Source organism: Somniosus microcephalus, chromosome 12 (assembly GCF_052327205.1).
Source record: "Somniosus microcephalus isolate GS21.2 chromosome 12, FLI_Smic_1.0, whole genome shotgun sequence".
NCBI classification, from domain to species: Eukaryota; Metazoa; Chordata; class Chondrichthyes; order Squaliformes; family Somniosidae; genus Somniosus; species Somniosus microcephalus.
The window spans coordinates 152,548,764-152,574,939 of NC_140998.1; the positions used below are offsets into that span (position 1 = coordinate 152,548,764).

The following is a 26,176-nucleotide window of genomic DNA, read 5'->3' on the forward strand; positions in this document are numbered from 1 at the left end:
CCGAGGCCTCTAACCGTGAGTCCAACGCTCGACTGTGGAGTCACCGAGGCCTCTAACCGTGAGTCCAACGCTCTTCTGTGGAGTCACCGGGACTCTAACCGTGAGTCCAACGCTCTACTGTAGAGTCACCTAGGCCTCTAACCGTGAGTCCAACGCTCGACTGTGGAGTCACCAAGGCCTCTAACCGTGAGTCCAACGCTCTACTGTGGAGTCACCGAGGCTCTAACCATGAGTCCAACGCTCTACTGTGGAGTCACCGAGGCCTCTAACCGTGAGTGCAACGCTCTACTGTAGAGTCACCGGGGCCTCTAACCGTGAGTCCAACGCTCTACTGTGGAGTCACCGGGGCCTCTAACCGCGAGTCCAATGCTCTACTGTGGAGTCACCGAGGCTCTAACCATGAGTCCAACGCTCTACTGTGGAGTCACCGAGGCCTCTAACCGCAAGTCCAACGCTCTACTGTGGAGTCACCGGGACCTCTAACCGCAAGTCCAACGCTCTACTGTGGAGTCACCGAGGCCTCTAACCGTGAGTCCAACGCTCTTCTGTGGAGTCACCGAGACCTCTAACCGTGAGTCCAACACTCTACTGTGGAGTCACCGGGACCTCTAACCGCAAGTCCAATGCTCTTCTGTGGAGTCACCGAGGCCTCTAACCATGAGTCCAACGCTCTTCTGTGGAGTCACCGAGGCCTCTAACGGTGAGTCTAACGCTCTTCTGTGGAGTCACCGGGGCCTCTAACCGTGAGTCCAACGCTCTTCTGTGGAGTCACCGGGGCCTCTAACCGTGAGTCCAACGCTCTTCTGTGGAGTCACCGAGGCCTCTAACCGTGAGTCCAACGCTCTACTGTGGAGTCACCGGGGCCTCTAACCGTGAGTCCAATGCTCTTCTGTGGAGTCACCGGGGCCTCTAACCGCAAGTCCAATGCTCTTCTGTGGAGTCACCGAGGCCTCTAACCATGAGTCCAACGCTCTTCTATGGAGTCACCGAGGCCTCTAACCGTGAGTCCAACGCTCTACTGTGGACTCACCGGGGCCTCTAACCGTGAGTCCAACGCTCTACTGTGGAGTCACCGGGGCCTCTAACCGCGAGTCCAATGCTCTACTGTGGAGTCACCGGGGCCTCTAACCGTGAGTCCAACGCTCTACTGTGGAGTCACCGGGGCCTCTAACCGTGAGTCCAACGCTCTACTGCGGAGTCACCGAGGCCTCTAACCGTGAGTCCAACGCTCTACTGTGGAGTCACCCTGGCCTCTAACCGTGAGTCGAACGCTCTACTGTGGAGTCACCGAGGCCTCTAACCGTGAGTCCAACGCTCGACTGTGGAGTCACCGAGGCCTCTAACCGTGAGTCCAACGCTCTTCTGTGGAGTCACCGGGACTCTAACCGTGAGTCCAACGCTCTACTGTAGAGTCACCTAGGCCTCTAACCGTGAGTCCAACGCTCTACTGTGGAGTCACCGAGGCCTCTAACCGTGAGTGCAACGCTCTACTGTAGAGTCACCGGGGCCTCTAACCGTGAGTCGAACGCTCTACTGTGGAGTCACCGGGGCCTCTAACCGCGAGTCCAATGCTCTACTGTGGAGTCACCGAGGCTCTAACCATGAGTCCAACGCTCTACTGTGGAGTCACCGAGGCCTCTAACCGCATGTCCAACGCTCTACTGTGGAGTCACCGGGACCTCTAACCGCAAGTCCAACGCTCTACTGTGGAGTCACCGAGGCCTCTAACCGTGAGTCCAACGCTCTTCTGTGGAGTCACCGAGACCTCTAACCGTGAGTCCAACACTCTACTGTGGAGTCACCGGGACCTCTAACCGCAAGTCCAATGCTCTTCTGTGGAGTCACCGAGGCCTCTAACCATGAGTCCAACGCTCTTCTGTGGAGTCACCGAGGCCTCTAACGGTGAGTCTAACGCTCTTCTGTGGAGTCACCGGGGCCTCTAACCGTGAGTCCAGCGCTCTTCTGTGGAGTCACCGGGGCCTCTAACCGTGAGTCCAACGCTCTTCTGTGGAGTCACCGAGGCCTCTAACCGTGAGTCCAACGCTCTACTGTGGAGTCACCGGGGCCTCTAACCGTGAGTCCAATGCTCTTCTGTGGAGTCACCGGGGCCTCTAACCGCAAGTCCAATGCTCTTCTGTGGAGTCACCGAGGCCTCTAACCATGAGTCCAACGCTCTTCTATGGAGTCACCGAGGCCTCTAACCGTGAGTCCAACGCTCTACTGTGGACTCACCGGGGCCTCTAACCGTGAGTCCAACGCTCTACTGTGGAGTCACCGGGGCCTCTAACCGCGAGTCCAATGCTCTACTGTGGAGTCACCGGGGCCTCTAACCGTGAGTCCAACGCTCTACTGTGGAGTCACCGGGGCCTCTAACCGTGAGTCCAACGCTCTACTGTGGAGTCACCGGGGCCTCTAACCGTGAGTCCAACACTGTACTGTGGAGTCACCAGGGCCTCTAACCGTGAGTCCAACGCTCTTCTGTGGAGTCACCGGGGCCCCTAACCGCGAGTCCAACGCTCTACTGTGGAGTCACCGGGGCCTCTAACCATGAGTCCAACGCTCTACTGTGGAGTCACCGGGGCCTCTAACCGTGAGTCCAACGCTCTTCTGTGGAGTCACCGGGGCCTCTAACCGTGAGTCCAACGCTCTACTGCGGAGTCACCGAGGCCTCTAACCGTGAGTCCAACGCTCTACTGTGGAGTCACCCTGGCCTCTAACCGTGAGTCCAACGCTCTACTGTGGAGTCACCGAGGCCTCTAACCGTGAGTCCAACGCTCGACTGTGGAGTCACCGAGGCCTCTAACCGTGAGTCCAACGCTCGACTGTGGAGTCACCAAGGCCTCTAACCGTGAGTCCAACGCTCTACTGTGGAGTCACCGAGGCTCTAACCGTGAGTGCAACGCTCTACTGTAGAGTCACCGGGGCCTCTAACCGTGAGTCCAACGCTCTACTGTGGACTCACCGGGGCCTCTAACCATGAGTCCAACGCTCTATTGTCGAGTCATCGTGGCCTCTAACCGTGAGTCCAACGCTCTTCTGTGGAGTCACCGGGGCCTCTAACCGTGAGTCCAACGCTCTACTGTGGAGTCACCGGGGCCTCTAACCGTGAGTCCAACGCTCTACTGTAGAGTCACCGGGGCCTCTAACCGTGAGTCCAACGCTCTACTGTAGAGTCACCGAGGCCTCTAACCATCAGTCCAACGCTCTACTGTGGAGTCACCGGGGCCTCTAACCGTGAGTCCAACGTTCTACTGTAGAGTCACCGGGGCCTCTAACCGTGAGTCCAACGCTCTACTGTAGAGTCACCGAGGCCTCTAACCATCAGTCCAACGCTCTACTGTGGAGTCACCGGGGCCTCTAACCGCGAGTCCAACGCTCTACTGTAGAGCCACCGAGGCTCTAACCGTGAGTCCAACGCTCTACTGTAGAGTCACTGAGGCTCTAACCGTGAGTCCAACGCTCTACTGTGGAATCATCGAGGCCTCTAACCGTGAGCCCAACGCTCTACTGTGGAGCCACCGAGGCCTCTAACCGTGAGTCGAACGCTCTACTGTGGAATCACCGAGGCCTCTAACCGTGAGTCCAACGCTCTACTGTAGAGTCACTGAGGCCTCTAACTGCGAGTCCAACGCTCTACTGTGGAGTCACCGGGGCCTGTAACCGTGAGTCCAACGCTCTACTGTGGAGTCACCGAGGCTCTAACCGTGAGTCCATCGCTCTACTGTAGAGTCACTGAGGCCTCTAACTGCGAGTCCAACGCTCTACTGTGGAGTCACCGGGGCCTGTAACCGTGAGTCCAACGCTCTACTGTGGAGTCACCGAGGCTCTAACCGTGAGTCCAACGCTCTACTGTGGAGTCACCGGGGCCTGTAACCGTGAGTCCAACGCTCTACTGTGGAGTCACCGAGGCTCTAACCGTGAGTCCAACGGTCTACTGTAGAGTCATCGAGGCCTCTAACCGCGAGTCCAACGCTCTACTGTGGAGTCACCGAGGCTCTAACCGTGAGTCCAACGCTCTACTGTGGAGTCACCGAGGCTCTAACCGTGAGTCCAACGCTCTACTGTGGAGTCACCGGGGCCTCTAACCGCGAGTCCAACGCTGTACTCTGGAGTCACCGAGGCCTCTAACCGCAAGTCCAACGCTCTACTGTGGAGTCACCCTGGCCTCTAACCGCAAGTCCAACGCTCTACTGTAGAGTCACCGAGGCCTCTAACCGTGAGTCCAACGCTCTACTGTGGAATCATCGAGGCCTCTAACCGTGAGTCCAACGCTCTACTGTGGAGCCACCGAGGCCTCTAACCGTGAGTCGAATGCTCTACTGTGGAATCACCGAGGCCTCTAACCGTGAGTCCAACGCTCTACTGTAGAGTCACTGAGGCCTCTAACTGTGAGTCCAACGCTCTACTGTGGAGTCACCGGGGCCTGTAACCGTGAGTCCAACGCTCTACTGTGGAGTCACCGAGGCCTCTAACCGCGAGCCCAATGCTCTATTGTGGAGTCACCGAGGCCTCTAACCATGAGTCCAATGCTCTACTGTTCAGCACATGAGCCTGCTGAATGGGTTCCCCAGTGCGTACAGCTAGAACTTCAGTACTCATTGAATATTGGTCTACTATTCATCTGCAGGCGCTATCATGTCCTCTGAAAAAGAGACAAATGCGTTCCTGTTGAAACCATCAAAGCCTCTGAATTGGACTTCCAGGTCCTTTGAATGGCAGCCCAATGCTTGAGTCGATATCCTAAATTGGAGTCCAACATGCTACTTTTAGAAGTAACACATCTCTGAATGGGAATCTAGCACTCCTACCACTGAATTATTATATGCCCCAAACAGCAATCCAACACTCTGCTGGTGGATCTTTCAAACTCTCTGTACTGGAGTCCAGCACTGTTACTAAAGCTATCATGTCACCTGAATGGGAGATCAACTACCAGAAGCTGGTGAACAGCTCAACGATTTTGCCAAAAATGACAGAAAATGACCTACCTTCTTATATTGTGAAATCCCCAACATCCTACTTGGTAATATACTCGTTCTGTTGACATTTTTGTGTTTTCAGGAACTCGCCAGATCTTACCTCCAAGTTCCTCCATAATGGTGAGTCAAGAGTCAACCAATTTACATTTCCTGTCTCTAACTTAGAGCAACAAGGAGAGGAGGTCTTCAAAGTGAAGAGTGAGAGCAGGAAGCAGGAACCACAGAGGCAAGAGGATGCAGTAAAATACAGAAATGATGATCAGAAACGACCAGATGATGTAAGTGCTGCATTACATTTTGGATTTTCCCAACATCTTTACTCATATATACAGTTAAAGTTTCCATAAGCAAACCAATTCTGCTATGAAGCCAAGGCCCTGGAGAGGGTGCAGGGGAGATTTACGAGAAAGGTACCAGGGCTGAGAGGTTTCAGTTATGTAGAGAGACTGGAGAAGCTGGGATTGTTCTCCTTAGAGCAGAGAAGGTTAAGAGGAGATTTAATAGAGGTGTTCAAAATCATGAGTGGTTGACAGATTAAATAAGGAGAAACTATTTCCACTGGCAGAAAGGTTGGTAACCACAGGACACAGATTTAAGGTAATTGGCAAAAGAACCAGAGGGGAGATGAGGAGAAATTATTTTACTCAGCGAGCTATGATCTGGAATGCACTGCCTGAAAGGGTGGTGGGAGCAGATTCAATAGTAACTTTCAAAAGGGAATTGGATATTTACTTGAAGGGAAAAATCTGCAGGGCTATGGGGTAAGAGCGGGGGAGTGGGACTAATTGGATAGCCCTTTCATGATGGGACGAATGGCCTCATTCTCTGCTGTAGCATTCTATGATTCAAAATCTGTGTCTTTGTTCTCTGCTTTGTTTGATTTACCAATTAATCTGTAATGCAGGAAATTGTTCACAGAAGAGCGTGTAGAACACCCACCATATTTTTATGTCACTTCAGATGATGAAAAATAATGCATTTAAAGGCCAGTGTTTACAGCTAGAGACAAGTTACTACTGCCACACTCATACCCCTTCTAGCAGTAAGTTGTAAACTGTCCATAGTGTCGCACAAGAGATGAGATTGGTGGTGTCAGCGAAACACTTCAGTGAAGGTGCTGATACTGTCAATCCAGTGGAGATGTGGTCTGTGAGCCACATCTATGGAGATGTTGATGGTGCGATACTTCAGTGTAGATGTTAACAATGAGTCAGCCAGTAGAGATGTTGGCAATGAGTCACTCTTTTGGATATATCACATATCACTCATTTGGAGGTATTAGCAGTGAGTAACTCCAAGGAAGATGTTGGTGTCGTGTCACTCCTATGGAAATGTTGGTGTCGAGTCACTCCTATGAGATGTTGGTGTTGAGTCACACCTATGAGATGTTGGTGTTGAGTCACACCTATGAGATGTTGGTGTCGAGTCACACCTATGAGATGTTGGTGTCGAGTCACACCTATGAGATGTTGGTGTCGAGTCACTCCTATGAGACATTGGTGTCGAGTCACTCCTATGGAAATGTTGGTGTCGAGTCACTCCTATGAGATGTTGGTGTTGAGTCACACCTATGAGATGTTGGTGTCGAGTCGCACCTATGAGATGTTGGTGTCGAGTCACTCCTATGGAAATGTTGGTGTCGAGTCACTCCTATGGAAATGTTGGTGTCGAGTCACTCCTATGAGATGTTGGTGTTGAGTCACACCTATGAGATGTTGGTGTCGAGTCACACCTATGAGATATTGGTGTCGAGTCACTCCTATGAGACATTGGTGTCGAGTCACACCTATGAGATGTTGGTGTCGAGTCACTCCTATGAGACATTGGTGTCGAGTCACTCCTATGAGACATTGGTGTCGCGTCAATCCTATGAGACATTGGTGTCGAGTCACTCCTATGAGACATTGGTGTCGCGTCAATCCTATGAGACATTGGTGTCGAGTCACTCCTATGAGACATTGGTGTCGAGTCACTCCTATGAGACATTGGTGTCGCGTCAATCCTATGAGACATTGGTATCGAGTTAATCCTATGAGACATTGGTGTCGGGTCACTCCTATGAGACATTGGTGTCGAGTCACTCCTATGAGACATTGGTGTCGAGTTAATCCTATGAGACATTGGTGTCGGGTCACTCCTATGAGACATTGGTGTCGAGTCACTCCTATGAGACATTGGTGTCGAGTCACTCCTATGAGACGTTGGTGTCGGGTGACTCCTATGAGACGTTGGCGTCGAGTCACTCCTATGAGACGTTGGTGTCGAGTCACTCCTATGAGATGTTGGTGTCGAGTCACTCCTATGAGACATTGGTGTCGAGACATTGGTGTCGAGTCACTCCTATGAGACATTGGTGTCGGGTGACTCCTATGAGACGTTGGTGTCGAGTCACTCCTATGAGACATTGGTGTCGAGTCACTCCTATGAGACGTTGGTGTCGAGTCACTCCTATGAGATGTTGGTGTCGAGTCACTCCTATGAGACATTGGTGTCGAGACATTGGTGTCGAGTCACTCCTATGAGACATTGGTGTCGGGTGACTCCTATGAGACATTGGTGTCGAGTCACTCCTATGAGACGTTGGTGTCGAGGCACTCCTATGAGATGTTGGTGTCGAGTCACTCCTATGAGATGTTGGTGTCGAGTCACTCCTATGAGACGTTGGTGCTGAGTCACTCCTATGAGACATTGGTGTCGAGTCACTCCTATGAGACATTGGTGTCGGGTGACTCCTATGAGACGTTGGTGCTGAGTCACTCCTATGAGACATTGGTGTCGAGTCACTCCTATGCAACGTTGGTGTCGAGTCACTCCTATGCGACGTTGGTGTCGAGTCACTCCTATGAGACGTTGGTGTCGAGTCACTCCTATGAGACGTTGGTGTCGAGTCACTCCTATGACACATTGGTGTCGAGTCACTCCTATGAGATGTTGGTGTCGAGTCACTCCTATGAGACGTTGGTGTTGAGTCACTCCTATGAGACATTGGTGTTGAGTCACTCCTATGAGACATTGGTGTCGAGTCACTCCTATGAGACATTGGTGTCGGGTCACTCCTATGGAAATGTTGGTGCTGAGTCACTCCTATGGAGATGTTAAGGTGAATCACTCTGATGGTGATCTTAAGATAGGTTCAGATGAAGGGGTTAAGAGCAGAGCGTCAAAAGTTGGCTTCTACATAAAACTGGAGCCAAGTATCTTTCCCATAGATTAAGAGGTTACTTAAGGATTTACTTTTTCTTATCTTGTTTTTCTGCAGCTCACATCAAAAATCTTTTCAGTGTTGAATTCTGCCCCAGGCAGAACCCCAGTGAAAGCCCCACCTAGGACGGAGTCCAGTACTGTTCCAGATAAGCCAGTATCTGTCAGAGTGATGTACAGCCAGAGGAAACGGAACCCAGCTCTGGAAACACGTAAAGTGTTAATCGGGTCAGCAAAGGGACAGACATCCTCAGCACTTCCAAGCCCAGCTGTGTCACCAAGTCCATCCATGAGAAAATCCCAATCTGTCATTGACCTGATTCATGAAGGTACGGAGAAAGAAGATAGTCAGATATATTTACACCAAAGAAAAGTTGATTAAATAAAAAGAAAGAACTTGCATTTATATAGTGCCTTTTATTACCTCAGGACGTCCAAGTGCTTTGATATGTTCTTGATTTGAACCCTCCAAAGTAAGAATTACTGCAAAGAAACCTCTCCTGTATAAGTGTGTCTCTGACGCTAGCTGTCCGGAGAAGAATAGTGTTGCAAATAATATGTGAAAGGGTCAAAAGACATTTTCATTTTCTGTTCTCAGTACATTAGCTGATGAGAAGGGATCTAACCTTAGAAGTCTAGTAGCATAGAACTGAAAGTATAGTTCTGTGTTGTAATGGGGTGACCATGGTTTGGAGTCTTGGTGTTGGCTGATTCTTGAACCTGGCTGATATTTGAGTTTAGTCAGCTCAGGTGGGCTGTTGTCTGGGTGTTTTGCAGAAGTAGGCCATCTTGTTTTGGCACCTCACAGCCAATGAGCCTCCTTTCAGAGCACATGTGAGGAGTTGTGGGAAAGCCTACAACTCATTAACCTGAAAGTGTAGAAGAGTGGAACGTTGATGGAGAAAAAGAACAATTGAGAGACAATAGATTTTGATGCAATGAAACTGCAAAAAAAAACTACTAAGGATCCCACAGTATGAAGATTCCTCAACTAATAGAGAAACCTGAATAATGAGGGTCCCTTACTAATGAGGATCTCTCGGTATTGAGGGTCCCATATTGATGAGGATCTCTCGGTATTGAGGGTCCCATAACAATGAGGATCTCTCGGTATTGAAGGTCCCTTACTGATCAGGATCTCTCGGTATTGAGGGTCCCTTACTGATCAGGATCTCTCGGTATTGAGGGTCCCTTACTGATCAGGATCTCTCAGTATTGAGGGTCCCTTACTGATCAGGATCTCTCAGTATTGAGGGTCCCTTACTGATCAGGATCTCTCAGTATTGAGGGTCCCTTACTGATCAGGATCTCTCAGTATTGAGGGTCCCTTACTGATCAGGATCTCTCAGTATTGAGGGTCCCTTACTGATCAGGATCTCTCAGTATTGAGGGTCCCTTACTGATCAGGATCTCTCAGTATTGAGGGTCCCATACCAATGAGGATCTCTCGGTATTAAAGGTCCCTTACTGATCAGGATCTCTCGGTATTGAGGGTCCCATATTGATGAGGATCTCTCAGTATTAAAGGTCCCTTACTGATCAGGATCTCTCAGTATTGAGGGTCCCATACCAATGAGGATCTCTCGGTATTGAAGGTCCCATATTGATGAGGATCTCTCAATATTAAAGGCTCCCCACTGATCAGGATCTCTCAGTATTGAGGGTCTCATACCAATGAGGATCTCTCAGAATTGAAGATCCCATATTGATGAGGATCTATCCGTATTGAAGGTCCCATACCAATGAGGATCTCTCGGTATTGAAGGTCCCATATTGATGAGGATCTCTCGATATTGAAGGTCCCATGCCAATGAGGATCTCTCGGTATTGAAGATCCCATATTGATGAGGATCTCTTGGTATCGAGGCTCCTATCCTCATGGAGAAACCTGAATGATGCGGGCCCTGTATTGATAAGGATCCCTCAGTATTGAGGCTCCTCTGAGTACAGCTGTTCCTCCATGGCATGGCGTGAGCTATGATGAGGCCCTTGCACTGATGAGAATAATCCAGTAATGAGAATGATTTAGTGTTGGTTCCTTTTTAAACCTGTTAGTTATTCCTGTTTTTAGATTATTCATTTTCATTGTGTTTATTCCATTTAGTTTACCCAACGGATACAACATCCACTGTAATCACATCTGCAAAGTTGCACTCTCACTCATTGACTGTAACTGAGAAAGACACCAGGGCCAACCAGCGGCGGACTTTACCCTTAGCACCAAGTAAAGCGGATGCCCCATCAGCATCACTGGCAAAGGACAGCATTCAGGGAAAGAGCACGAAACAGAAATCCTACATGAACCCAACTACCAGCTCCATGGCCAAAATGTCACGCAGTGTTTCAATGGGAGACTGTCTGAACTTCACTGAGAATGAAGAGGATTTGTCAATAGCAGAAAACAGTGTTGGTGGGCAATCTTTGGAAATGTCACCTAGGACTTCACCTTTGGTTACCGTGGACATTGTGAACGAAATCTCTCACAAACAGGAGATGATTAAACAGAACTGGAGAGAGACCACAAGCTCCAAGTCATTGTTACAACAGCCTGGAGGCTCAGCAATGTCGCCTACTAATAGCTCTCAGGTTAAATTAACTCTTGGCACTCGGGTTAACTTATTCCTCGATCTACCTAAGCCATTGCCTGACAGACCTTCTTTGACTTCTTTCTCGCCACCAATCAAGTTGAAGTCTTCCTGTGCAACAGAGTCCTTCAAGCTGCCTGTATTAGCAGGAGGAGGAACAAAATGGAGATCTTCCCTGGGCGAAGGGCATGTCACTCATAGGGACAGCCAAGAGAAAAAGAGTGGGAGTGCTTCCACACCCAGAGAGGAGACAGCTAGTCTGTTGGAACTCCAGCTCCCGGTTCAGTGTCACCACGAGTCGCAAGTAGGGACATCTCTTAAATCTCCTTGTCAGCCAGTGTCTTTCGTGTGGCCATCTGCTAACTCTGAGTCCAGATGTACCAGGCTTATTAAAGAAGCCTCAGACTCTTTACCCGACATTCCAGCAGCAAATGGCCAAACAGTAACCACATCAACACCAGCAACACCTCCTTCTGTGCCCCAGAAGACTATTGAAAAGGAACCAGGTATGAATGGAGCGCTAGCTGCTCCCTCTTCTTCTCCACTCTTCCTCTCCTCAGCCTTACCATAGTTTTTATTTCTAGCCTCATGGCTTGATTGATGCACTTGACCATTGCAGACCGAGCTTCAGAATTCTGCCCATTGAAGTGCAGTGCTCATACTTCTGCTCCACTCCTTTTGTTTCCTTTACTCTCTTTTCTTGTAAATGAGGCTTTCTCTGCTCAAATTGTGCAAATTATTGAAGCAAATCCCTTTACCTGGTGGTACTGGAGAGGAAGGGGATTAGTAACATTGATCTTAGCTGCTGTTGGACTGAAATAGACACACTGGGATGAAGAGCTGAAAGGGGTCAAGTCTATGGAGAGCTTGAGTTGTCCACATAAATTGGTTGTAACAGTAATGACCTTTCCATTCTCTTTTCTTGGCAGGTCCTGCTGTCAGTGTTCAGAGCTGTAAACTGCTGGCGAGTGAGCTGCAGAGCTGCTTAGAGAGAGCCCTGCGCCTCTACCGAACGGTGAGTGCTGCTGGCATTGCCAGCTGTGTCCAAAGTAGATCCAGAGATCAGTGGCACAAAAAAGGTCTGCTGCTAAAAGATGGTCGGAGCGCTGTTCACGCTTCAGGAGAATGGTCCAGTCCAGGAGTGGTGTTCATTCCTCAGGGAATGGTACAGTCCAGGAGTGGTGGTCCGTCCTCAGGGAATGGTACAGTCCAGGAGTGGTGCTCATTCCTCAGGGAATGGTCCAGTCCAGGAGTGGTGCTCATTGCCCAGGGAATGGTCCAGTCCAGGAGTGGTGCTCATTCCTCAGGGAATGGTCCAGTCCAGGAGTGGTGCTCATTGCCCAGGGAATGGTCCAGTCCAGGAGTGGTGTTCATTCCTCAGGGAATGGTGCAGTCCAGGAGTGGTGCTCATTGCTCGGGAATGGTACAGTCCAGGAGTGGTGTTCATTCCTCAGGGAATGGTCCAGTCCAGGAGTGGTGCTCATTCCTCAGGGAATGGTACAGTCCAGGAGTGCCGCTCATTCCTCAGGGAATGGTCCAGTCCAGGAGTGGTGCTCATTCCTCAGGGAATGGTACAGTCCAGGAGTGCTGCTCATTCCTCAGGGAATGGTCCAGTCCAGGAGTGGTGCTTATTGCCCAGGGAATGGTCCAGTCCAGGAGTGGTGTTCATTCCTCAGAGAATGGTCCAGTCCAGGAGTGATGCTCATTGCCCAGGGAATGGTCCAGTCCAGGAGTGGTGCTCATTCCTCAGGGAATGGTCCAGTCCAGGAGTGGTGCTCATTGCCCAGGGAATGGTCCAGTCCAGGACTGGTGCTCATTCCTCGGGGAATGGTACAGTCCAGGAGTGGTGCTCACTGCTCAGGGAATGGTACAGTCCAGGAGTGGTGCTCATTCCTCAGGGAATGGCCCAGTCCAGGAGTGGTGCTCATTGCCCAGGGAATGGTCCAGTCCAGGAGTGGTGCTCATTCCTCAGGGAATGGTCCAGTCCAGGAGTGGTGCTCATTCCTCAGGGAATGGTACAGTCCAGGAGTGCCGCTCATTCCTCAGGAAATGGTACAGTCCAGGAGTGGTGCTCATTCCTCGGGAATGGTACAGTCCAGGAGTAGTGGTCATTGCCCAGGGAATGGTCCAGTCCAGGAGTGATGCTCATTGCCCAGGGAATGGTCCAGTCTAGGAGTGGTGCTCATTGCCCAGGGAATGGTCCAGTCCAGGAGTAGTGGTCATTCCTCAGGGAATGGTACAGTCCAGGAGTAGTGGTCATTGCTCAGGGAATGGTACAGTCCAGGGGTAGTGGTGCTCATTGCTCAGGGATGGTACAGTCCAGGAGCGGTGCTCATTCCTCGGGGAATGGTCCAGTCCAGGAGTGGTGCTCATTCCTCGGGGAATGGTACAGTTCAGGAGTGGTGCTCACTGCTCAGGGAATGGTACAGTCCAGGAGTAGTGGTCATTGCTCAGGGAATGGTACAGTCCAGGAGTGGTGCTCATTCCTCGGGGAATGGTACAGTCCAGGAGTAGTGGTCATTCCTCAGGGAATGGTACAGTCCAGGAGTGGTGCTCATTGCCCAGGGAATGGTCCAGTCCAGGAGTGGTGTTCATTCCTCAGGGAATGGTGCAGTCCAGGAGTGGTGCTCATTGCTCGAGAATGGTACAGTCCAGGAGTGGTGTTCATTCCTCAGGGAATGGTCCAGTCCAGGAGTGGTGCTCATTCCTCAGGGAATGGTACAGTCCAGGAGTGCCGCTCATTCCTCAGGGAATGGTCCAGTCCAGGAGTGGTGCTCATTCCTCAGGGAATGGTACAGTCCAGGAGTGACGCTCATTCCTCAGGGAATGGTCCAGTCCAGGAGTGGTGCTTATTGCCCAGGGAATGGTCCAGTCCAGGAGTGGTGTTCATTCCTCAGAGAATGGTCCAGTCCAGGAGTGATGCTCATTGCCCAGGGAATGGTCCAGTCCAGGAGTGGTGCTCATTCCTCAGGGAATGGTCCAGTCCAGGAGTGGTGCTCATTCCTCGGGGAATGGTACAGTCCAGGAGTGGTGCTCATTGCCCAGGGAATGGTCCAGTCCAGGAGTGGTGCTCATTCCTCAGGGAATGGTACAGTCCAGGAGTGGCGCTCATTCCTCAGGGAATGGTACAGTCCAGGAGTGGTGCTCATTCCTCAGGGAATGGTCCAGTGCAGGAGTGATGCTCATTGCCCAGGGAATGGTCCAGTCCAGGAGTGGTGCTCATTCCTCAGGGAATGGTCCAGTCCAGGAGTAGTGGTCATTGCTCAGGGAATGGTACAGTCCAGGAGTGATGCTCATTGCCCAGGGAATGGTCCAGTCCAGGAGTGGTGCTCATTCCTCGGGGAATGGTCCAGTCCAGGACTGGTGCTCATTCCTCGGGGAATGGTACAGTTCAGGAGTGGTGCTCACTGCTCAGGGAATGGTCCAGTCCAGGAGTGGTGCTCATTGCCCAGGGAATGGTCCAGTCCAGGAGTGGTGCTCATTCCTCAGGTAATGGTCCAGTCCAGGAGTGGTGCTCATTGCCCAGGGAATGGTCCAGTCCAGTAGTGGTGCTCATTCCTCAGGGAAAGGTACAGTCCAGGAGTGGCGCTCATTGCCCAGGGAATGGTCCAGTCCAGGAGTGGTGCTCATTCCTCAGAGAATGGTCCAGTCCAGGAGTGATGCTCATTGCCCAGGGAATGGTCCAGTCCAGGAGTGGTGCTCATTGCCCAGGGAATGGTCCAGTCCAGGAGTGATGCTCATTGCCCAGGGAATGGTCCAGTCCAGGAGTGGTGCTCATTGCCCAGGGAATGGTCCAGTCCAGGAGTGGTGCTCATTGCCCAGGGAATGGTCCAGTCCAGGAGTGGTGCTCATTGCCCAGGGAATGGTCCAGTCCAGGAGTGGTGCTCATTGCTCGGGAATGGTACAGTCTAGGAGTGGTGTTCATTCCTCAGGGAATGGTCCAGTCCAGGAGTGGTGCTCATTGCCCAGGGAATGGTCCAGTGCAGGAGTGATCAGGAAGGACAGGCAGGAAGGAAGGGGAGGTGGGGTGGCTATGTTAATAAAGGAAGGAATCACTGTAATACAGAGAAATGATATTGGGTCAAAAGATCAGGATAATGAAACAGTTTGGGTGGAGGTAAGGAATAATAAGGGGAAAAAAACACTAGTGGGCTTAGTCTATAGGCCTCCGAACAGTGGCAACTCTGTTGGACGGAGTATCAATCAGGAAATAGTTGAGGCTTGTAATAAGGGAACATCTATAATTATGGGGGATTTCAACTATCATATTAATTGGACAAATCAAATTGGGCAGAGCAGCCTTGAGGATGAGTTCATTGAGTGTATTAGGGATGGGTTTCTTGAGCAGTATGTAACTGAACCGACCAGGGGGCAAGCAACCTTAGATCTGGTCCTGTGTAACGAGACGGGATTAATTAAAAATGTCCTAGTAAAGGATCCCCTTGGAATGAGTGACCATAACATGGTTGAATTCCATATTCAATTAGAGGGTGAGAAGGTTGGATCTCAAACAAGCGTGCTAAGCTTGAATAAAGGAGACTATGAAGGTATGAGAGCGGAATTGAGTAGAGTGGACTGGGAAAATAGATTAAAGGGTAAGACGATACATGATCAGTGGTGTACATTCAACGAGTTATTTTACAACTTCCAAAAAATATATATTCCACTGAGAAGAAAAGGGTGTAAAAGAAAAGACAGCCATCCGTGGCTGAGTAAAGAAATTAAGGATAGTATTCGACTAAAAACAAGGGCATATAAGGTAGCCAAATCTAGTGGGAGGATAGAGGATTGGGAAAACTTTAAAAGACAGCAAAAAATAACAAAAAGATTGATTAAGAAAGGGAAGATAGATTATGAAAGTAAATTAGCAAAAAATATAAAAACAGATAGTAAGAGTTTTTATAGTTATATAAAAAGAAAAAGGGTGGCTAAAGTAAATGTTGGTCCCTTAGAGGATGAGACCGGGAAATTAATGGTGGGAAATATGGAAATGGCAAAAACACTGAATGAATATTTTACATCAGTCTTTACAGTAGAAGACACTAGGGCCTAGAAATTGAGTGCCCTTAGCGCCGATTTTGCGGCGCTAGAGGGCCTAGCGCTGCAATTGGCGCCGGCGCCGAAATTGCCTGGGGCCCTTCCGCCGCGGTAGACCGGTAGCGCTGCGCCGGCACCGATGACGTCATCGGTGTGCGCAGCGTCCCGGTTGCCATGCCGACGGGCCCCAGCGCCGAAATTCAGTTGCGGCCGCCTCGCCCGTGGCAGCCGCAACTAAGACTCTGGCAACAGAGTCTTACAAGTCTTTGCGCCGGCGCATTAAAGGCCCCGCGGCGGCCGGCCGCTTTCCCGCCGGCCGCCTGGCCGCGGCTCCCTCCCCGGACTTCCCCCCCCCCCCCCCCCCCGGAACAGAAGCAAGCCCGGCACTTGTCCGAGGTGCCGGGCTCATTTTTGACGAGATTTTCGCGGGCCGCGGCCGGGTGCAGGCAGCTCCTCCTTAAGGGAAGGAGGAGGCCTGCACTTCCCGAGCCTGCCGCACCGCATCGGGTGCCGCAGCGCCGGAATTGCGGCGCGAAACGGCAGTTAGCGCCGATTTACCGCCGCAAAGACCCTTCAGTAGCGCCGGCAGCCGTTTGGGCGCGGCCCTGCTGAATTTTTGGCGCGCGCAGGGGGACTTAGCGCCGGCACTAACTTCCGGCGCTAAAGCCCTGGCTAAGCCAAAACTCAATTTCTAGGCCTAAGAATATCCCAACACTGGACAAACAGGGGGCTAAAGGGGGGAGGAGCTAAACACGATCAAAATCACTAAGGAAGTGGTACTCGGTAAAATAATGGGACTCAAGGCGGATAAATCACCTGGACCTGATGGCTTACATCCTAGGGTCTTGAGGGAAGTGGCGGTAGGGATTGTGGATGCATTGGTAATAATTTTCCAAAACTCCCTGGACTCGGCAAAGGTCCCGGCAGACTGGAAAACTGCTAATGTAACACCCTTATTTAAAAAGGGCAGTAGGCAGAAGGCTGGAAACTATAGACCGGTTAGCCTAACATCTGTGGTAGGTAAAATTTTGGAGTCCATTATTAAGGAGACAGTAACAGGACATTTGGATAATCATAATTTAATAGGACAAAGTCAGCATGGTTTTATGAAGGGGAAGTCATGTTTGACAAATTTGCTGGAGTTCTTTGAGGAAGTAACGTATAGGGTGGATAAAGGGGAACCAGTGGACGTAGTGTATTTAGACTTCCAAAAGGCATTTGACAAGGTGCCACACAAAAGATTATTGCTTAAGATAAAAAATCACGGGATTGGGGGTAATATTCTGGCATGGATAGAGGATTGGCTATCTAACAGAAGGCAGAGAGTTGGGATAAATGGTTCATTCTCAGACTGGCAATCAGTAACTAGTGGTGTTCCGCAGGGGTCAGTGCTGGGTCCCCAACTCTTTACAATCTATATTAACGATTTGGAGGAGGGGACCGAGTGTAACATATCAAAGTTTGCAGAGGATACTAAGATGGGAGGGAAAGTAGTGAGTGGACATAAAAAACCTGCAAGGGGACATCGACAGGCTAAGTAAGTGGGCAGAGATTTGGCAGATGGAATACAATACTGGAAAGTGTGAGGTTATGCACTTTGGCAGGAAAAATCGTAGAGCAAGTTATTATCTTAATGGCAAGAAACTGGAAAGTACTGAAGTACAAAGGGATCTGGGGGTCCTGGTGCACGAAACTCAAAAGGTTAGTATGCAGGTGCAGCAAGTGATTAAGAAGGCCAATGGAATGTTGGCTTTCATTGCTAGGGGGATAGAATATAAAAATAGGGAGGTATTGCTTCAGTTGTACAAGGTATTGGTGAGGCCGCACCTGGAATACTGCGTACAGTTTTGGTGTCCATACTTAAGAAAGGACATACTTGCTCTCGAGTCAGTACAAAGAAGGTTCACTCGGTTAATCCCGGGGATGAGGGGATGGACATATGAGGAGAGGTTGAGTAGATTGGGACTCTACTCATTGGAGTTCAGAAGAATGAGAGGCGATCTTATTGAAACATATAAGATTGTGAAGGGGTCGGATCGGGTGGATGCGGGGAAGATGTTCCCGATGACGGGTGAAACTAGAACTAGGGGGCATAGTCTTAGAATAAGGGGCTGCTCTTTCAAAACTGAGATGAGGAGGAACTACTTCACTCAGAGGGTGGTAGGTCCATGGAATATGCTGCCCCAAAAAGCTGTAGAAGCTACATCATTACATAAATTTAAAACAGAAATAGACAGTTTCCTAGAAGTAAAGGGAATTAAGGGTTACGGGGAGCAGGCAGGAATTTGTACATGAGTCTAGGTTCGGATTGGTCATGGCCCTGTGGGTAGCGGAGCGGGCCCAGGGGCCGTGTAGCCTGATCCTGCTCCTATTTCGTGTGTCTAATTCTGTTAGATTCAGGAGATGGTTCTGTGATAGTGGATTGGCGGTTAGGATCAGATCAGCCATGATCTTATTGAATGGCGGAGCAGGCTCGAGGGGCCGATTGGCCTACTCCTGCTCCTATTTCTTATGTTCTTATGTTCTTATGTTCTTATGATGCTAATTGCCCAGGGAATGGTCCAGTCCAGGAGTGGTGCTCATTGCCCAGGGAATGGTCCAGTCCAGGAGTGGTGCTCATTGCCCAGGGAATGGTCCAGTCCAGGAGTGGTGCTCATTGCCCAGGGAATGGTCCAGTCCAGGAGTGGTGCTCATTGCCCAGGGAATGGTCCAGTCCAGGAGTGGTGCTCATTGCCCAGGGAATGGTCCAGTCCAGGAGTGGTGCTCATTGCCCAGGGAATGGTCCAGTCCAGGAGTGGTGCTCATTGCCCAGGGAATGGTCCAGTCCAGGAGTGGTGCTCATTGCCCAGGGAATGGTCCAGTCCAGGAGTGGTGCTCATTGCCCAGGGAATGGTCCAGTCCAGGAGTGGTCGGTCCCTTGTAACTAATACTTCCTATTCCTCTGTGTTTGCAGGTAGCCGATAACAAAGACCCCTCAGACGAGAGCTGCCAGATAACTGCCGTTCTCTCAGAAACATTTTCCTCTGTGAGGAAAGAATTGGACTGTCTCCAGCACCCAGAAGCAGGCCGCGGGCTATCTCCCCAAGGGCTGGGCCGGGCGACCTCTGCGTCTTACCCGGGCGGTAATCACCCAGCGAAGGGCCAGGGCTTTGAAGATGAGAAGACCCTGGCCCTGCTCGAACAGTATTCAGAACTTTTACTCCAAGCTGTGGAACGAAGGATGGACCAGAAGCAGCCAGGAGGAAGGGAACATTCAGGACTGTGAATTGTACAGCGCACAACACAATCGTAGGCTTGCGACGACCCCCCCCTCCCCGCCCCCAACAGAGTACCGTAAAAAAACATTGTTCTCACTGGAGGGTAAAAAATAGAACAACACTATCTGTGTGTTCTCAACCCACCTCACGTTTAACAGTACCTGGGCCTGGTTAAACTCCATTGTGCTAATCGACAATGCAACACCAATATTGCCATCCCTCCCTACTTTTATTTAATGTTTTATTTCTCCACAACCAGTCCCTGTAATATAGGCTGTAGGGCAGAGTTGATGACGTCACGATGGTGCCATCTTACTGCAGTGCCACCCTACAGTGTCTCGCTTCTCCTAAAGCGGTCGGTGAAAACTTTTCAGTTCGAGCCTGGAGAGCAACAACACGTGTCACTGCTACAGGAAGGCTGAAGCGGTGCGATTCTGATGGAGGGTCAGGAGTCGGCTCCCCGAGCCTTGTTATAAGATCCCCAGGATGAGCCACTGCTGTTGCCTCTCTTTCCATGTTAATCTTTCTCCTTCTGGCTCTCCGCTGCTCTCTCTCTCTCGCTTTGTTTCCAATCCTCTTGCTGTCTCTCTGTGTCTCGTTCTCTCGCTCCCACTCTCTTTATTTTTTCTCATTGTCTCTTCCTCTCTCTAACCGGATATTGCTCAGGCTCTTCCAGGCAGGCACTAAATCACTCTGGTACTGTGAGCAGAGCAACTAAAACCCTGGACTGGAACAGTACAGATCCTGAAATTGTTGGACCCAAGTCTTCGGTGACAGAAACCTTAATGATCAAATGTTGCTGTCATCACTATGCTGCCATTCCCTTTAAGGAAGGGGTCGGGGACCTACAAACCAGCGTGCGCTGTAGATATTCCTCACCATGTATGATATAATGCGCATTTTCTGTTGATTGGACCACAATTCCTTTTCTACATTCCTCCACTCCCATATATTTGGGGAAAAAAAGAGGATGTAACATTTGGGAATAATGTCTTATTTACTGAAGAAAAATGTTTACTTTCAGGAACGTCTTATTCAGAGTTAGAATGAGAATGATACAGGTGTGTGATCGCAAAGGGTTTCTTCACCACTGCACAATGTGCTGCGATATCCACTGTTGCTGCTCGTTCTGTATCAGCTCAATTCTTCAGTCACTCCCCCCCCGAACTTCACCCCTCAGTCACTCCCCCCCGAACTTCACCCCTCAGTCACACCCCCGAACTTCACCCCTCAGTCACTCCCCCCCGAACTTTAGCCCTCAGTCACTCCCCTCAAACTTCACCCCTCAGTCAGTCCCCTCAAACTTCACCCCTCAGTCACTCCCCCCCCGAACTTCACCCCTCAGTCACACCCCCGAACTTCACCCCTCAGTCACCCTCCCCCCGAACTTTAGCCCTCAGTCACTCCCCTCAAACTTCACCCCTCAGTCACCCTCCCCCCGAACTTTAGCCCTCAGTCACTCCCCTCAAACTTCACCCCTCAGTCACTCCCCTCAAACTTCACCCCTCAGTCACTCCCCCCGAACTTCACCCCTCAGTCACTCCCCCCCCGAACTTCACCCCTCAGTCACTCCCCTCAAACTTCACCCCTCAGTCACTCCCCCCGAACTTCACCCCTCAGTGACTCCCCCCGAACTTCACCCCTCAGTCACTCCCCCCGATCTTCACCCCTCAGTCACTCCCCCCGATCTTCGCCCCTCAGTCACTTCCCCCCTGAACTTCACCCCTCAGTCACTCCCCCCTGAACTTCACCCCTCAGTGACTCCCCCCCTGAACTTCACCCCTCAGCCACCACCCCCCCCCCCCCTCTCTGAACTTCACCCTTCTGTCAGATTCCCTCCTGAACTTCATCTCACAGAAATGTGTTTCTATGCTGGAGAGCTCTACAATGAGAATACAATACAAGGTGAAGGATATAGATGCTATTTGATGCCCGGTTGGATATAGCAGCAGAATGGGAAACCGCAGTGGTGTGATGGATGTGTGTGTGTTTCCTGGAGTATAAGGAGTATAAGGTCACTGCAAACCGGTACCATTGTTTGAATTGAGCTGTACAGTTCTTACAGGTTGGGTTTACCTGTTCAGCCAGTGCTGGTACCTGAATGCAGAGTGATATTTGGAACAACATTCATGCAACTGGGTTCAATTATCAGTGAAATTATACCAGGTGAGACACCCCAAACTCTGAACAGGTCCCTACATACTATGTGGAAATCCTTGCAGTCTCTGGGCAGGAACCCCAAAACTCTGGGCAATAACTCACAAACTCTGGACGTGAACCCAACCTTTGTGTAATAACTCCGGACAGGAATCCGAGAGTATGGACAGGAACTGTGGACAGGAACTCTCAAACTCTGGACAGGAACTCAAACTCTGGACAGGAACTCAAACTGTGGACAGGAACTCACAAACTGTGGACAGGAACTCAAACTGTGGACAGGAACTCACAAACTGTGGACAGGAACTCACAAACTGTGGACAGGAACTCACAAACTGTGGACAGGAACTCACAAACTGTGGACAGGAACTCACAAACTCTGGACAGGAACTCACAAACTCTGGACAAGAACTCAAACTCTGGACAGGAACTCACACACTCTGGACAGGAACTCAAACTGTGGACAGGAACTCACAAACCCTGGGCAGGAACTCACAAACTCTGGACAGGAACTCACAAACTCTGGACAGGAACTCACAAACTCTGGACAGGAACTCTCAAACTCTGGACAGGAACTCTCAAACTCTGGACAGGAACTCACAAACTGTGGACAAGAACTCAAACTCTGGACAAGAACTCACAAACTCTGGACAGGAATTCAAACTCTGGACAGGAATTCAAACTCTGGACAAGAACTGAAACTCTGGACAGGAACTGAAACTGTGGACAGGAACTCACAAACTGTGGACAGGAACTCACAAACTGTGGACAGGAACTCACACACTCTGGACAGGAACTCACACACCCTGGACAGGAACTCACACACTCTGGACAGGAACTCACACACTCTGGACAGGAACTCACACACTCTGGACAGGAACTCACACACTCTGGACAGGAACTCACACACTCTGGACAGGAACTCACACACCCTGGACAGGAACTCACACACCCTGGACAGGAACTCACACACTCTGGACAGGAACTCACACACTCTGGACAGGAACTCACACACTCTGGACAGGAACTCACACACTCTAGACAGGAACTCACACACTCTGGACAGGAACTCACACACTCTGGACAGGAACTCAAACTCTGGACAGGAATTCACAATCTTGGGACAGGAACAAAGACAATTCATCTCACAGTCCTTAGTATATTCCTGGAGCTCCCTTTGGAGATGGAGAAACTCTTATCTCTTGGATTTTTCCTGAATTTTCGGTGTCTCCTTGCATCTCATGCTCACTTGGAAAGATGACGTTTGCTGAACATCTCAACAATTAAGCAGAGAGCTTCATTTTTCAGCGAAAAGTTATTCTTTGTCAATGAAGCGTTTTCTCCAGCGTTGTGACCAGGAACATGAGCCATCTGTTCAGAAGTGAGCTGGAGATCTCGAGTGCAGAGCTTTTTCATTGAGTGGGTGTGCGTCTGGTTGATTGAAGCTCTCTGCTGAGATCGTTAGATGTTGTCTTTCCCCTGGGCACAGAATGTTAAAATGGCCAGAGTTTCAAAAAGGAGATAAGACAAAAGTTCTTTTTTTTTGTAAAAGCAGAATTTTTTAAACAACTTTTTAAAAACTTTGCAGTATACAGAGACTTTGTATGGATGGCCATGATCAATTGCATGCTTTCAGAGAAGTGTTTCAAGTGTTAAAAATTGCCTTACCTACTCCATTTGTTCAGTGCGTAAATGAGTCACATGGTGTCACATGCTGAGCCATAGATATCAAGAAGGTCCCAGGTTTGACTCTTGGTCTCGGATCCCGGCCAGGCAGTGGTAGAAGGGGCAGAGACATACAGTAGCCCTCAGTTTGCCCTGGCTGGGAGGAGACCGATTGATCCGTGCTGGAGAGTGTGTGCGTGTTGATGTCAGGATTGAGTTCAGCTGCAGTACACCCTCAGCCACAAGGAAATTGTTCCCCACCACTCACTGTTCAGGCTTACACGCGAAGAATGAACACAAGGCAGTCAGCAGCTGTGGAACTGTGCACCAGCTCTACTGGTTTGTGAAACTCAAGGAGATCCAATCTACAACAGTACTGAGCATGGGTACTTCCCCCCTCAGGTACCAGTAGAGTTGGTGCCTTCTCCCTCAGGCACCAATAGAGTTGCAACCTTCTCCCTCGGGTACCAGTAGAGTTGGTGCCTTCTCCCTCAGGTACCAGTAGAGTTGGTGCCTTCTCCCTCAGGTACCAGTAGAGTTGGTGCCTTCTCCCTCAGGTACGAGTAGAGTTGGTGCCTTCTCCCTCAGGTACCAGTAGAGTTGGTGCCTTCTCCCTCAGGTACCGGTAGAATTGGTGCCTTCTCCCTCAGGTACCATTAGAGCTGGTGTATTCTCCCTCAGGTACCAGTAGAATTGGTGCCTTCTCCCTCAGGTACCATTAGAGCTGGTGTATTCTCCCTCAGGTACCAGTAGAGTTGGTGCCTTCTCCCTCAGGTACCAGTAGAGTTGGTGCCTTCTCCCTCAGATACCAGTAGAGTTGGTACCTTCTCCCTCAGGTACCAGTAGAGTTGGTGCCTTCTCCCTCAGGTACCAGTAGACTTGGTGCCTTCTCCCACGGGTGCCAATAGAGTTGGTGCCTTCTCCCTCAGGTACCAGTAGAGTTGCTGCCTTCTTCCTCAGGTACCAGTAGAGTTGCTGCCTTCTCCCTCGGGTACCAGTAGAGTTGCTGCCTTCTCCCTCGGGTACCAGTAGAGTTGGTGCCTTCTCCCTCGGGTACCAGTAGAGTTGGTGCTTTTTCCCTCAGGTACCAGTAGAGTTGGTGCTTTTTCCCTCAGGTACCAGTAGAGTTGGTGCCTTCTCCCTCGGGTACCAGTAGAGTTGGTGCCTTCTCCCTCAGGTACCAGTAGAGTTGGTGCCTTCTCCCTCAGATACCAGTAGAGTTGGTACCTTCTCCCTCAGGTACCAGTAGAGTTGGTGCCTTCTCCCTCAGGTACCAGTAGAGTTGGTGCCTTCTCCCTCAGATACCAGTAGAGTTGGTACCTTCTCCCTCAGGTACCAGTAGAGTTGGTGCCTTCTCCCTCAGGTACCAGTAGACTTGGTGCCTTCTCCCACGGGTGCCAATAGAGTTGGTGCCTTCTCCCTCAGGTACCAGTAGAGTTGGTGCCTTCTCCCTCAGGTACCAGTAGAGTTGCTGCCTTCTCCCTCAGGTACCGGGTGTATGGCTGCTTTTTCCCAGAGGTGCCAGCGGTTTGGCTGCCTTCTCCTTTACGTACCTGCTGCCTGGGACCTGTCCCAGATTTATTAATAACTAGTATGCCACTCATGGGGATTTATTTATAAACTTTTCTAACAATGTCACTCAATCAGAGAAGCTCCAGGTGTAACGATGTAACTGTGGAATGGTAGGGATCATCACAAATTTTTATTAGTATTTTAAATGTGAAGAGCTAATGAGACTTCTACTTTGAATGTGATAGAATATCACAGGACTTTGCAGTCCAGGACACAACTTGTGTGTGCATGAAGGTTCTTTGCATGGTGCATCTCGATGATGCACATCAGTGGTGCATGCTGATGGCCAATTTGGAGACTTTTTAAACTCTCTAATTTCTTCAAACCATTGTCTATGAAGATTAATTTGTACCAGTGTATTTTATAATGAAAGTACTGTCTTCATTTCTATAATGGGTCACCAAACTAATTTTTAAGCTGGTTGCTGTGAATGTTTTTTTCCTCGTGTGTTTCTTGCACTGTGCGTGATGGTTTTTACCTGTTTTTACCCGTTTTTCCATAGTGTTTGTACAACCTGTTGGTCATGTCTTAAATATTTGCAATAAAATCCCAACATTTGGGAGGAAAGCCTTGGAATGACTCTCGTTAAAGTGAACATGGCGATGGTGAAGTCTTCATGGACAGGTGGAGTTTCTAGTCGATTATTAAACCAATATTTATCTCTCAAGCAACACCTAAAACAGATTATCTGGTCATTATCTCATTACTGTTTGTGGGAGCTTGCTGTGTGCAAATTGGCTGCCGTATTTCCTACATTATAACAGTGACTACATTTCAAAAGTACTTTATTGGTTGTGAAGAGCTTTGGGTCGTCCTGGGGTCATGAAAGGCGCTATATAAATGCATGTCTTTAAATGCACTTTTTCTCTAGAGAAAGTACACAACAGTTAAAAGTACCGTAGAACCTCTGTATATAGAATCATGGAATAGTACAGCACAGAAGGAGGCCATTCGGCCCATTGAGCCTGCATCGGCTCTTTTGAAGAGCGATCCAGTTACTCCCGCTCCCCCGGTCTTTCCTCATATCCCTGCAATTGTTTCTCCTTCAAGTATTTATCCAATTCCCTTTTGAAGGCTACTATTGAATCTGTATCCACCACCCTATCAGGCAGTGTATTCCAAATCCTTACCACTTGTTGCATAAAGAAAGATTTTCCTCATGTCGCCTCTGGTTCTTTTGCGATCACCTTAAATCTGTGCCCACTGGTTATCAACCCTTCAGCCATTGGAAACAGTTTCTCTTTATTTACTCTATCTAAACCCTTCATGATTTTAAACACCTCGATCAAATCTCCTCTTAGCCATCTCTGTACACCATTAATATTTGGTTCTTTACCCTTCTCACGCCAGATTGTTTTGACTCTCGCTATCTTACATCATTCTGACGGATGGGTTCCAACTCACACATCTTTGGGATAAAGATATTGGGCCAGAAATTAGGATCGGGTGCTTGCCGCGCGTGCAAACCCCCGATCTGCACTCACCCTGCGCGCTGACATCTGAAGCCCGGGCCTGCTTGCATTTCCTGTCACTGGCCCGGTTCCGATGTCGGCACGATGTCCTTACCTGATCCAGCGGCGTACTTAGTGCGATGTGCCGGCTGAGATCAGGTGAGCACTCTGCAGCCAATCAGGGGAGGGGAAACTCATTCATGAGTTTGATAGTAAAGACTGTCAAACTCATGAAAAGTACGGGCGCCCAAAAGACTACTTTAACTTTAATT

The 26,176-nt window shown here is 49.9% G+C and overlaps 1 protein-coding gene across 1 annotated transcript in view; it reads left to right on the forward strand.

Moving 5' to 3' along the window:
- Positions 1-25,025, forward strand: part of mapkbp1 (mitogen-activated protein kinase binding protein 1) — a 394,016-nt gene extending 368,991 nt beyond the window's left edge. Inside the window, exons 27-31 of the mRNA XM_086003669.1 lie at positions 5,062-5,257; positions 8,239-8,509; positions 10,285-11,271; positions 11,695-11,780; positions 18,756-25,025. Of these exons, the coding sequence (XP_085859795.1) occupies positions 5,062-5,257; positions 8,239-8,509; positions 10,285-11,271; positions 11,695-11,780; positions 18,756-19,067 (1,852 nt within the window). The 3' untranslated portion in view covers positions 19,068-25,025. The remainder of the gene's footprint in view (positions 1-5,061; positions 5,258-8,238; positions 8,510-10,284; positions 11,272-11,694; positions 11,781-18,755) is intronic.
- Positions 25,026-26,176: the final 1,151 nt, after the last annotated feature.